This window comes from Pelodiscus sinensis, chromosome 20 (genome assembly GCF_052426305.1).
Source record: "Pelodiscus sinensis isolate ZL-2025 chromosome 20, ASM5242630v1, whole genome shotgun sequence".
NCBI lineage: Eukaryota > Metazoa > Chordata > Testudines > Trionychidae > Pelodiscus > Pelodiscus sinensis.
In genome coordinates this window covers 430,449-444,788 of record NC_143071.1, presented here as the reverse complement: position 1 = coordinate 444,788, position 14,340 = coordinate 430,449, and the positions used below count along the sequence as shown (strand labels likewise).

The following is a 14,340-nucleotide window of genomic DNA, read 5'->3' as shown; positions in this document are numbered from 1 at the left end:
TTTGTGGAAATTCAAGCAGCCAGTGTAAACAGCTGGCAAGTTTTTCCGGAAAAGCGGTTGATTTTCCGGAAAAACTGGCCAGTCTAGACACAGCCTGCCTGATGGACTAAATGCCGTTTTTAAAGGGTTGGTGAAAGTGGTGAATCACATCAAATCATCGGCTCTGAACACTAGGCTGTTCAAAAGATTTTGCCTGGACATGGGTTCCAACTTTGATGTGTTGCTGTTCTACATTTCTGTACGGTGATTGTCAGTAGGGAACGTACTCAACAGAGTTTTTCAATTGAGAGAGGAGTTTATTTATTTATTTCTCCAGGCTCAAGGGAAAGAGGAATTCCGAAATGTGCTGATGCAGTCAAATTTAGAACTTGCGTATCTTGTTGATATTTTTGGAATCTTGAACAAACTGAATCTTCAGCTGCAAGGGAAAGGTGCAAATCTGTTCTCTCACCAAAGCGTCATCAAGGCTTTTCTTGACAAATTGGAACTCTGGATCATAAGAGTCGAAGGTAATAATTTGGTTCAATTTCCATATGTGGATGCCATGCTCAGGGAAAAGGAAGCCATTCGGATGCAACTTCTCGATCATTTACGGAAGCTATGAGACAAATTCCAACGATACTTTTTGGAGGTGGACAGGACAAGGGATGGATTATCTTTCATCAAGAATCCATTTACAACAGATGTTAATAGTGTTCCAGAAGATCTGCAGGAGGAATTCTTGGATCTAAAAAATGATTTTGCGGCTCAAGACATGTGCCAGCAGTCTACCATGGAGAAATTTTGGGCCAGCATGACCGGGAGTTACCCAAATCTGTCAGCACACGCAGTCAGATTTCTTTTGTCATTTGCATCAACTTATACCAGTATGTATGAGACTGGATTTTTGTGTTTGTTGCATGTTAAGTCCAAACAGAGGACTCAGCTTGCAATGGAAAGTGATATTCATTGTGCATTATCAAGTACCACTCCAAACACTGAAAAGCTTGTCAGTGAGAAGAGAATCCAAAAATCTGTTAGTAAGAAATAAACTTCAAACCAAAATGTTGTCTGTTCTTTTTTATCATGTCTCAAAAAAGAGGTGGTCCATGAAAATTTTTGGATTGGCCTGGTGGTCCATGAACTGAAACAACCACCAGACCACCATTTAAGACTGGACCACTGTCTTAAATCATCTGAAAAGAAAAAGGGATCCTACACAAAGAGGAAACATGGACAAACTAGTAAGGAAGAGTACAAAGAATAGTACAAGCATGTAGGGACAACACAAGAAAAGTTAAAGGTCAAAATTAGTTACTGTAATACTTTTATGAACATTGTGGGAAGCCTCCCTTGTTTGATTATGAGTGGGCTGTAGCTAAATGGAAGCCTAAGTTAACTCTCAGGCTTAGCCTAAGTTAACTCTGGCATGAACCCAGATGCGCCTGCTGGAGGTAAGTACAGCTGGTGAACCAGCATGTTCTATAACCGAATGACAAAGTGGGTTGAACCACAGGGTTCCAATCTGAGGCCTGGTCTACACTATGAAAATAAGCCAAAGTGAGCCACGTTAGATCAGTTTTATAATCAATGTGTCTACACCACCAAGCTCCCTCTGCCTACTGTAAGCACTTTTTAAATCGACAGCTCTACTACAGCTTGATGAGAGGAGCTGTGCTAAATTCCACCATCTTGGGTCAAATTAGGGTAGTGCAGACACAACTCTGCTCAAGTTGACATTCTTGGCCTCTAGGGGTATGTCTAGACTACATGGCTCTGTCAACAGAGCCATGTAAACTAGCCTTCCCAACATAGTCAATGAAGCCGGGATTTAAATATCCCCAGCCTCGTTAAAATAAAAATGGCTGCCGTGATGTGCCGGATCAGCTGATTGTCGGCACAGTGCGAGAGTCTAGACACGGATCAGTCGACAAAGGAAGCCTTTGTTGACCGATCCTGTAAGCCTCAATTCAAAGGCTTCCTTTGTCGACCGATCAGTGTCTAGACTCCTACGCTGTGCTGACAATCAGCTGATCCGGCATAGCACGGCAGCCATTTTTATTTTAACGAGGCTGGGGATATTTAAATCCCGGCTTCATTGACTATGTCGGGTAGGCTAGTTTACATGGCTCTGTCGACAGAACCATGTAGTCTAGACATACCCTAGGAGGTGTCCCACAATGTGACCACTCTGGCCAGCACTTTCTACTCGGATGTACTTTCAGGTACACAGGAAAAGCCCCAGGAACAGACCTGGTGAGGTGCCCAGTAGATATACAAGAAAGGCAGCTAGAGCACATAGCTACCCTGCACTCATTAATAAACCACCTGCTCTCTTCACCAAGTTCCATATCCTCCTCTCTCAGACGTCTAGAATGTAGAGGGCAGAAGGCTTGGGAAGCCTTTCACTCAACTCCAGGGAATGGCTCATAGCGCAAAAGGCTGTCATTCCCACAGATATGATTGCTACACAGACCAAATGTAATGAGCCTTGAAGCCTTGTGCTCTTCCCACCACAGTGTTATCAGACCCTTGTAACACCCTCAATTACTTCTCTATTCAGTGCTGTCTGTATTCACTGTGTAGCCTAAATAAAAATGCATGAATTCAGAACAACAGGCTATTTATTCACTGTGCCAAGTGCAATTGGAGCGGGGCATTTGGTTTACAGGGCAGTACATGTGCAACAGGGAGAAGCCTGGTAATGAGCAATACATGAAACTGTCACACCATTATCTGGTCATTCCTGAAACTGGATTTCAAAGCCTCTCCAATGCACAGTGCTCCAACTATTGCTTTGGTGTCTGATTGCTCATAAGTGGCTGCCAGGTGATCTGCCTCAACAGCTCACTCCACCAGAAACTTTCCCCCTTATTTTAGCAAATATAATGCAACACACAGCTAGCAGCAACAATGGGAATAATGAATTCACTGAGGTTTAACCTAGTCAGTAAGCTGCACCAACAGGCCTTTAAACAGCCAAAGGCACATATTACCACCATTCTGCACTTGCCAGCATGCTGGTGAACTGCTCCTTACTACTATCACCGCGGCTTGTATATAGTTTCATGAGCCATGGCAGCAAGGGGTAGACTGGGTTTTCAAGGATAACCATTGGCATTTCAACTTCACCAATGGTAGTTTTCCATTCTGGGAAGAAAGTTCCATCTTGCAGTTTTCTGAAGAGAATGGAGTTTGTAAAGATGTGGGTGTCATGCACTTTCCCAGCCAGCTGACGTTGATGTCAATGAAATGGCCCTTGTAATACACCAGTGCTTGCAATACCATTGAGAAGTACCCCTTGGGTACTCTTTGGCAAGGTTGTCTGGCATCAAGACAGGGATATGCGCTCCATCTTTCAACCACCACAGTTAAGGAATCCCATTATGGAAAGCCATCCACTATGTCCTGCACATTTCCCAGAATCACTATTCTTCCTTGTAGAAGGGTGCTGATTGCCCTGGCTACTTGGATCACACCAGCTCCCACTGTAAATTTTCCCACTCTGAAATGAATCCTGACAGATTAGTAGCTTCCACCCAGCTAATGCCATTTATTCTCAACTGTCAGAGCAGGTCTCATTTACGTATTCTGTGCTTGAAGGTGGGGGAAAGCAATTCACAAAGTTCCATGAAAGTGGCCTTAGATATGCGAGTTTTGCAGTCATTGGTCATCATTCCATACATGCATAACTATGTGGTCCCACCAGTTTGTGCCTGCATCTAAGGACCAGAATCAGTATTCTATTGTGTCAACATGCCTAACTATCACCAACATATGCCAGTTACTCAATCCTCACACACTTCCTTGTACTAGCTGGCTAGGTTCTGGACATACCACAGGATAATGTGTGAGGTGTTTGTAATGCTCGCAATAGCAGTGTGCAGTTGAATGGGGTCCATGCTTGCCATGAACGGATATGTTGCCTGAATGGATAATCTGGGAAAAAAGGCACAGAACGATTGTTTGCCATTGCTTTCAGGAAAGGCGGGAGGGAGGAAGTAACTGCATCATGAGAGGCCGACGACATGTACCCAAAATCACCTGCCACAATATTTTCGTCCAATCAGGCTTTGGGAGCTTAACCCAGAATTCAAATGGGCACCACGAACTCTGGGATGGCTATCCACGGTGCATCGCTCTGAGTCGATGGAAGCCATGGAAGTAGGGATTCACTCTGCGGCCCAAATGTGCATAGGGAGGGAATTCACCTTCAACCTTAACAAAATCAGATGCTAAATGTCAATTTCGCTAAATTTGACCAAATTTCATAGTTTAGACATACCCTGAGATCTGCAGATGTAGACTCATTGGTTTGGAAATGTGATCTCAGAAAGATTGAGATAATGGTCAAACATGCAGAGCATGCCTGAACTATAACACAGTGTTTATAAATACTCGATAAAAACAAATATTTTTTTAAAAGGTTATACCAAATAGTGATGCAGAAATTGACTAACACCCACACTACCCAGAGACACTGTAGTGAGTACTCAGATCAATGGATATTGCCTTCTGTTGCGACTATGATAGTTTGTACTATTAAAGTACAGAGTTATTTATACAAGAGGTATGAAGCTACTGAGATTATGAGATGGAAAGGAAAAGGTGATTTCAAAAGCAGCAGCTCTTAATCATAGCTAGAATTGTACAGTACTGAGCATCTTTCACGGCTGCAAAATCTTTAAGTTCCCGATCCTTGCATTTGGCCTCTTTCTCCAACTTCAAATTAGTAGTTTCTGCTATTTGCAATGATTCTGCAGCTTTCATCCCAGCCTCTTTCAGAGCCTCCAGTTCTGTGGTCAATAACTTCACCTTTCAAAGGAGAAAACAATACTCAAAATTAGAAACTAATATCAAGAGGTAGGAATCAATATCGAAGTAGGAATAAGAGATCCTCCGGAAAAGGGCTTTATTCCGGAGGATCGCGCCAGTCTAGACGCTTTTTTTCCGGCTTTTCCCCAAGCCAGAAAAAAAAGCGGCGGACATGTTTATTTAAATCCACAGGGGATATTTAAATCCCCCCGCGGATTTCCCTATCCTGACTTACCTGATTTGCATGGGTTTTCCGGAAATTGTGGCCAGTGTAGACGTAGCCCAGAGGTTTAAAAAGAATCCCAGTTTACACTTAAACTTATTCATTAGAAAAATGCAGACAGAAGCCCAGCAGCAGAGTTTATTGTGTCGAGTGTACATGTATGATTACCTGCCCTGTGGGCGGGTGGCGTATGTGTGCACCCGTTGCAAGGAGCTCCTGACCCTCAGAGACCGAGTTCGGGCTGTGGAGGCCAGGGTGGCTGAACTGGAGGAGCTAAGGGAGGTAGAAAGCTATGTTGATGAGACTTTCCAGGACACTGTAGTACTGTCCCACCTCCAGTCTGAGAGCCCCAGTGCTCTTAAGGAGGATGAATGTCTCAAGGGAACAGAGCATTCAATGGAAGCAGAGGGAAACCATCCCGTAGTTGGGACCCTCCTCCCAGAGGATGCTGCGGTATCCTCTCGCACTGAGGATACCTCTGAGGGGGAGGGAATGCCAGTTAGGAAGAGGCAGGTGTTAGTAGTGGGTGATTCGATCGTTAGAAACATAGATAGTTGGATTTGTGATGACTGGGAGAACCGTATGGTCACTTGCCTGCCTGGTGCGAAGGTTGCGGAACTCTTGAGGCACCTAGACAGACTTATGTGTAGTGCTGGGGAGGAGCCGGTGGTCGTAGTACATGTAGGTACCAATGATATAGGGAAGGGTAGGAGAGATGTTCTGGAGGCCAAATTTAGGCTGCTAGGAAAGAGACTGAAATCCAGGACCTCTATGGTGGCATTCTCAGAAATGCTTCCAGTTCCACGCGCAGGGCCAGGTAGGCAGGCGGCGCTTCAGAGTCTCAATGCATGGATGAGACGATGGTGTAGCGAAGAGGGGTTTAGATTTATTAGGAACTGGGGACACTTTTGGGAGAGGGGGAGCCAATACAGGAAGGATGGGCTCCACCTAAACCAGAGTGGAACCAGACTGCTGGCACTAAACATTAAAAAGGCCGTAGAGCAGTTTTTAAACTAAGAGATGGGGGAAAGACGATTGGTGCGGAGATGCACGTAAATCGGAGGGAGAATTCTCTTAGAGGAGAATCCATTGATAGAGATTCTCTAAGCTGTAGTCAGAAAGAGAGGAGGGGAGAGGGCAAACCATAGGCCAGAGCAGACAAACAACCGCATACAAAGGAATCCAATGCACCAGGGAAGGGCAGACAAATAAGCAGTGGCAAATTTTTAAAGTGCTTGTACACAAATGCTAGGAGTCTGACTAATAAGATGGGTGAACAAGAGTACCTCGTATTAAATGAGGAGATTGACATAATAGGCATCACTGAAACCTGGTGGAATGAGGAAAATCTGTGGGACACAATCATACCGGGATATAAAATATATGGAAAGGATAGAGCAGGCTGGGTGGGTGGCAGAGTGGCACTGTATGTGAAAGATAATGTAGAATCAAATGAAATAAAAATATTAAGTGAATCAACATGTTCCATAGAATCGCTATGGATAGTAATTCCATGCTCCAATAAAAAGAAATTAGCAGTAGGGATATATTACCGACCACCTGACCAGGACAGCGATACTGACATTGAAATGCCAAGGGAGAGTAGAGAGGCTACCAAAATAAAGAACTCTATAATAATGGGGGATTTTAATTACCCCCATATTGACTGGATACATGTCACCTCAGGAAGAAAAGCGGAGATAAAATTTCTCAATGGCTTAAATGACTGCTTCTTGGAGCAGCTGGTGCAGGAACCCACAAGGGGAGAGGCAATTCTCGATTTAGTCCTCAGTGGAGCGCAGGATCAGGTCCAGGAGGTAACTATTACAGGAACGCTTGGGAATAGTGACCATAATATAATAACATTCAACATTCCTGTGGTGGGAAGAACACCTCAGCAGTCCAGCACCCTGGCATTTAATTTCAAAAAGGGGAATTACACAAAAATGAGGAGGTTAGTTAAACAGAAATTAAAAGGCACAGTGACTAGAGCCAAATCCCTGAAAGCTGCATGGAAACTTTTTAAAGACACCATAATAAAGGCCCAACTTAAATGTATACCCCAAATTAAAAAACATAGCAAGAGACCTAAAAAAAGTCACCATGGCTTAACCACCATGTAAAAGAAGCAGTGAGGGACAAAAAGGCATCTTTTAAGAAGTGGAAGTCCAATCCTAGTGAGATAAATAGAAAGGAACATAAACACTGTCAAATCAAGTGTAAAAATGTAATAAGAAAAGCAAAAAAAGATTTTGAGGAACAGCCAGCCAAAAACTCAAAAAGAAATAACAAAATGTTTTTTAAGTACATTCGAAACAGGAAGCCTGCTAAAAAACCTGTGGGTCCCCTAGACGATCAAGCTATAAAAGGAGCAGTCAAGGATGATAAAGACATTGCGGAGAAACTAAATGATTTCTTTGCTTCAGTCTTCACGGCTGAGGACGTTGGGGAGATTCCTGAATCTGCACCGTCCTTTGTGGGTGATGAATCTGAGGAACTGTCCTGGATTGAAGTGTCATTAGAAGAGGTTTTGGAACAAATAGAAAAACTTAATGTTAACAAATCTCCGGGACCAGATGGCATTCATCCAAGGGTTCTAAAAGAACTCAAACGGGAAATTGCTGAGCTATTATCTGTGGTTTGTAACCTATCCTTTAAATCGGCTTCCGTACCTAATGACTGGAAGGTAGCCAACGTGACACCAATATTTAAAAAGGGCTCTAGAGGCGATCCTGGCAATTACAGACCGGTAAGTCTAACTTCAGTACCGAGCAAATTAGTCGAAACAATAGTAAAGAATAAAATTGTGAAGCATGTAGAAGAACATAATTTGTTGGACAAAAGTCAACATGGTTTCTGTAAAGGGAAATCCTGTCTTACTAATCTGTTAGAGTTCTTTGAAGGGGTTAACAAACATGCGGATAAGGGGGATCCAGTAGATATAGTATACTTGGATTTTCAGAAAGCCTTTGACAAGGTCCCTCACCAAAGGCTCTTGTGTAAATTCCATAGCCATGGGATAAGAGGGAAGGTCCTTTCTTGGATTGAGAACTGGTTAAAAGACAGGAAACAAAGGGTAGGAATAAATGGTAAATTTTCAGATTGGAGAGGGGTAACTAGTAGTGTACCCCAAGGGTCAGTCCTGGGACCAATCCTTTTCAACTTATTCATAAATGATCTGGAGAAAGGGGTAAGCAGTGAGGTAGTAAAGTTTGCAGATGATACAAAACTGTTTAGGATAGTCAAGACAGAAGCAGACTGTGAGGGACTCCAAGAAGATCTCACCAAACTGAGTGATTGGGCAACAAAATGGCAAATGAAATTTAAGGTGGATAAGTGTAAAGTAATGCACATCGGGAAAAATAACCCCAACTATACGTAAAGTATGATGGGGCAAATTGGCTATGACAAATCAGAAATGAGATCTTGGCGTTATCGTGGACAGTTCTCTGAAAACTTCCACACAGTGTGCAGCGGCGGTCAAAAAGGCAAATAGGATGCTAGGAACTATTAGGAAAGGGATAGAAAATAAGACCCAGAATATCTTACTGCCCCTGTATAAAACTATGGTACGCCCACATTTTGAATACTGTGTACAGATGTGGTCTCCTCACCTCAAAAAAGATATTTTGGCCTTGGAAAGGGTTCAGAAAAGGGCAACTAAAATGATTAGGGGTTTGGAACGGGTCCCATATGAGGAGAGGTTAAAGCGATTGGGACTTTTCAGTTTAGAAAAGAGGAGACTGAGGGGGGATATGATAGAGGTATATAAAATCATGAGTGGTGTAGAGAGGGCCGATAAAGAAAAGTTATTTATTAGTTCCCTAAATAGAAGAACTAGAGGATACCAAATGAAATTAATGAGTAGCAGGTGTAAAACTAATAAAAGAAAGTTCTTCACACAGCGTGTAGTCAACCTGTGGAACGCCTTGCCAGAGGAGGCTGTGAAGGCTAGGACTATAAAAGAGTTTAAAGAGAAGCTAGATAATTTCATGGAGGTTAGGTCCATAAAAGGCTATTAGCCAGGGGATAAAATGGTGTCCTTGGCCTCTGTCTGTCAGAGGCTGGAGAGGGATGGCAGGAGACAAATTGCTTGATCATTGTCTTCGGTCCACCCTCTCTGGGGCACCTGGTGCTGGCCACTGTCGGTAGACAGGATACTGGGCTAGATGGACCTTTGGTCTGACCCAGTACGGCCGTTCTTATGTTATGGTTTTATGCTGCAATTAATTTTAAGTGGCACCAACCCCATAAGTGCTTTAACAAATTAGAACACACTGAAATAATTGGACATCAGTAATAAAATGGGTAAACTCAAGAGTTGTGGAATTCATCCTTCTATACAGAGTCTCTGTATTTCTCCCCTAATAGTCAACATCAAACCCTCGAGGATCAGACTGGAGACTTTCTGGAGACTGACGAGTAAAATCTGTCAGCAGTGTGCAGGAAGATTCTGTTAATCATAAAGGAATTAAGAGACAACCCTTAAGTATCTCCACTTTCTACTATCTTGGAAACAGCTCACTTAGTCAGGGGTGAAGGAAGGAAGAGTGTGAGCTATATATTTGTATCACAGAATATATCAAATTCAGGGTTATAGTAAAGTGTGTTTATTTTGTAGATAAAACAAAATAATAGTTTAAAGACAATAATTACCTTGAGTTCATGAGAAAGAACTAAATTACTCATTTCATCTGCCTGCTGTCGAAATGCATGGTCTCTCTTTTTAATTTCTGCATCAAATTCCACCAACAGCTCCTGTAATGTATTGCAGGGAATGGATTAATAGTCCCATAAAAAGTCATATACTGAACATTTCCCATTATTGCCACTACTAACGCAATTCCACTGATGGGAACAACAATGGGAATCCTCATATAGACCATATATCAGTTACCACTGTGTCCTGACCACTGTGTTATCTAGATTTGTTCAGAGAAGAGTTAGACAACATACTGGCTAAAATATTATGTCCTGCATGCAGTAATTTTCTCACCATTGCTTGCACCAGTGGAGCTATGCCAATGCAACAACAATAATAGGGATTTAAAAAAAATCAGTATAAACATAGCTCATGTGTTATCGAAAATGGCATCTTCCATATCATTAAAGTCAAAATGATCCACATTCGTAGAAAATATGAGATTGCCAAATGCATTTCTTTACTAAAAACTACTATTTATTTGAGAGAGTTTATCTGTCTGTCCATCTGTTCAAGAACTCCTCCTAAACGGTAAGTGCTAAGACCACTAAATTTGGTATACAGCTTCCTCTTATCAGAACAGAGCAAGGTCAGGGCTTGGTTGTGCCAAGAAAATGGGATGTGCCTGGAATGGGACTGCTTCTCAGAAAACCATATGAAAAAAAGACAGAATCAATAGCCAGGTAAATCTTCTAGTGTACATATATTAAAGTCATATTCCTTTATAATAAATATTTATCCAACTATGCAACCTATAACTTTTGATACAGAAATGTGAGTTTTACTTTAAAACTTACTTGAACAGTGAAATAAGCTATATTCCCATATGGAACTAAGAATGTGCTGCTTCTACTGGTACTATTACGGGCTTTCCTTCTAGAAAGATGAATTATCAAACAACAAGCAACAACCTCAAACTACCAATGACAATAAATGAAGCAGATTACAAAATGTGAAAACACAGAATAAATTATTTCAGCACAATTTTTGGTCATATTGTATATTAAGGTCCAATTATAAGTAGTTTACAAAGGGATAATGAATTTTTAAAATGTTAATTGTTATGAATAGTGTGTTATAGGTGGTTATAACCATATCAAGAGAGGAGAGCTATAGATGGGTCAAACACAATCTACTGACCTGTTGGACTCCATAATAATCTATAACAATTGGTTAAAATTCATGTTTATCACTTATGAATATTTTATAAATGCAACTTGACAGTAAAGCATGATGACTTTTTCTATTCTTGCATAAATTAGATATTATTTAGTTACTTGAACCATGAACACTACCAGAAAAAAAAATCTAAATCTTCGTAAAGTTTGGCACAAATACAACTGGAGCTATTAAAAGACTTGAAGTGATGAGACAAATCAATTATTTTACTTTAAAAATAAAAGAACAGGGAGTCCTGGGGCACCATAAAGACTAACACATGTATTATGCCATTAGCTTTCGTGGGCTGCAGCTCACTTCATCAGGTGCATGAAGGGGAAGCTTCAGTTTGGCAGGAGTGTATGCAATGATGGGAGTGTAACATCAGTGCTAATGAGGCTAATTCACTTAGGATGAATGTGGTCCACTTCCAACAGTTGATAAGATGAGAAAGCCCAAAGAGGGGAATTAATTTTTGTATTCAGACCCATTCTGATGGTGTCAAGTTTGAATATGAATTCCAGCTCAGCAATTTCATGCCCCAGAGTTTTTTTGCTCAACTATGGCAATTTTCAAGTCTTTTACTGTGTGTCCAGGGAGAATAGAGTCTCTGATTGAATTAGCCTCATTAGCACTGATATAACAACACTCCCATCCCTATATACACCCTTGCTAAACTGAAGCTTTCATTTTATGCACCTGATGAAGTGAGCTGCAGGCCACCAAAGCTTATACTGTGATAAAGGTGTTAGTCTTTAAGGTGCCACTGAATTCCTAGTCTGTTTCATCAAAAACAACCAACATGGCTACCTCCCTGAAAGTTTTACTGATGTTAATAAAATTACTCAAAACATCATGACCTGGATGTTATAAAGAGAATCACTATAATATCATAACATCACAGAACAATAGGGATGGAAGCATACGCATGGGAACTAGCTGTGCGGGGGGGGGGGGCAGGGGGGATGACTTTAGAACCACCGGGTATTGCACAGGGTCCCAGCTGCCAGCTCTGTGCTCAGGGTCCCAGCACTGCCAGCTTTGTGTCTGGGTCTCTGATCCTGGTCCCGTATAGGGGGTCCTAGCTACAGGCCCTGTGCTTGGGGCTCTGCTCCTGCCTCCCAACTGTGGTCTCAGCCCCCTTATTCTTATCAATGTCTCCCTCTACCAGCTCTGGGGAAAGGAAGCACAAACAGGGGTAAAGGGGAATGTGAAGTAAAAATGTTAGAAGCATTCACTCCACACCATTATCCAAGTACATAATGAAAGTATCGAATTGTACCAGACCCAGGACTGAGACCCTCACAAAATACTCCATCCCCATTTAAGATCAAACCATTAATAACTACTTTTTGAGCATAGTCTTCCAGACAGCTATCCATACACCCTATAGTAACTGAATCTAGACACATTTCCCTAGTTTGCTTATGAGACCATCGTATGGAATTGAGTCTAAACAATACATGTACAGGCAGTCCCCAGGTTACATAGATCCGACTTACATTGGATCCCTACTTACAAACGGGGTGAGGCAACCCCGCACTAGCTGCTTCCCCCCAGCAGACCAGGGAGACGCGAAGCTAGCGCCTCCCCCCCAGCAGACCAGGGAGATACGGAGCGGCTTTTCTCAGCAGACACCTCAGCTTGAGAATAAAGGACTGAGGCAAGTGAGGTGTGGGAGAATAAAACTGAGCTCTGGAGAAATGTTTGGCTAGAGTTTCCCCTACAGTATGTACCAGTTCCGACTTACATACAAATTCAACTTAAGAACAAACCTACAGTCCCTATCTTGTACGTAACCCAGGGACTGCCTGTAATATATTTTAATTTTTGCAAGACTTGTGTCAAAAGCCATATGAAAACCACAATATATCATTTCTACTGCCTCCCTCCATCCAGTAGCCAAAAGCCCTGTCAGGGTAGACACCTGTTAAATAGATGGATTTGATGATTATATTACTGCATATTTTGCTAAACAAAAACATAAAGCTCACCACTGTAATGACTGTCACTTTGTTTCTGATATTTACATTTGTAAGCTTGAAATTTCCTAAATACAATTTTTTAAAAAGCGGAAGTGAGTATAAATTATCCTACAAAATATTGTTTTTGCAGTATGTAGGGAGTAAGATACCTTTAATCAGGTTACACAATTAGAGCTCAAACAAACTCCATGGCTAAGCATTCTCACATTATGATATGATTGAGTATTAATAGCAGCAAATGACTGAGTGTTAACAATGGCATAAAAAGCGGGAGGAGAGAGTCTTGAAATCAGAGAAGTTCAGCATGCTGGCACATGTTAATCTGTGTCTTTAACCCATATGCCAAGCCTAAAACTGCTTCTGATTTACAGAAGCTGACCTTTCCTGGAATTTGAAGGCTAGCCAATTTAGCACAGTGTGCTGGCTGTATCACCATATATAAGAATCTTACTCCATCCATCTCAGTTTACTAAACGTATCTTACCAATTCTTCCCAAAGGGAGGCTGCCAGACTAGTAAGTAAACCAACTGCCAGTATGCAAATACCACATGACACCTATTACTGTAAAGTAACATGCAATACTACCAATTGGACATCTTACATTAATGGGTAGTTAACATTAGAGCTAAAAAGGACTGCCTGAATAGCTATTTGATAAATACACCTACCCAGAGCATTCACCTATAATTCATAATTCTCACATGAGAACGGATGGACTGTAAAGTAGAAATTCCATCTACTGTGAGTCATTTAACACAACATTGTTTTTTACAGACTCCAATACCTGTTTTTGCAAAGCAAGCTCTCCTTCCACTTCTTGGAGTTTTTGCTCCAACTGCTGTTTTAGCTTCTTATACTCTTCACATGGATGATCAATGTCTGAAATCTTAGCACTATAACAACACAAAACCAATTTATATGAAATGTGGCCAATTATGAACTATTGATATGACCTTCTGAAAAGTTCTCCGAGCAACAATACATTCATACAAATATAACTTGCTAAAATGGAATTTCTTAAACAAAAATGCATCTTAACTTTCATTCACAACAAAGTATTGCAAAATAATTATTTTAATTCTTTTACAAACAAGAAAATATTTAACAATTTAAATAGATTTTTCAGATCAGAAGAGACCCTTATAATGATTTTTACAAACTCCTGCATAGGTTATACAGCCAGTCCCCGACTTAAAAAAAAAGTTACAGACCAAACACTTGGTCGTAGTATTTATGACCGCTTAATAGGAAGTTTGATTGTAAGTACAAACGGTTGTAAATCGACCGTTCATAACTCGAGGACCGGCTGTACGTTCTGGTTGAGCTTCAGTGTATCTTTTAGTCTACATTACAAAGACAGTATAGTTATATTAGCAAAGCCTCCTAGTAGAGATGCAGACTTACCATCAAAAAGAACTTTGTATACTTAAGCCACCTCTCCAAATGACAAACTATTCCATCAAAAAAATACCCTACA

The 14,340-nt window shown here is 41.3% G+C and overlaps 1 protein-coding gene across 2 annotated transcripts in view; it reads right to left on the bottom strand.

Annotated features, from left to right (window-relative positions):
- CCDC57 (coiled-coil domain containing 57) overlaps positions 1-14,340 on the bottom strand; it is a 173,555-nt gene that overhangs the window by 140,968 nt on the left and 18,247 nt on the right. For both annotated transcript variants that reach the window (XM_089771854.1, XM_089771855.1), the window contains exons 3-5: positions 13,648-13,756; positions 9,674-9,775; positions 4,637-4,794 (exon numbers count right to left, since the gene is read on the bottom strand). In XM_089771854.1, coding sequence (XP_089627980.1) covers positions 4,637-4,794; positions 9,674-9,775; positions 13,648-13,756 — 369 coding nt within the window. The remainder of the gene's footprint in view (positions 1-4,636; positions 4,795-9,673; positions 9,776-13,647; positions 13,757-14,340) is intronic.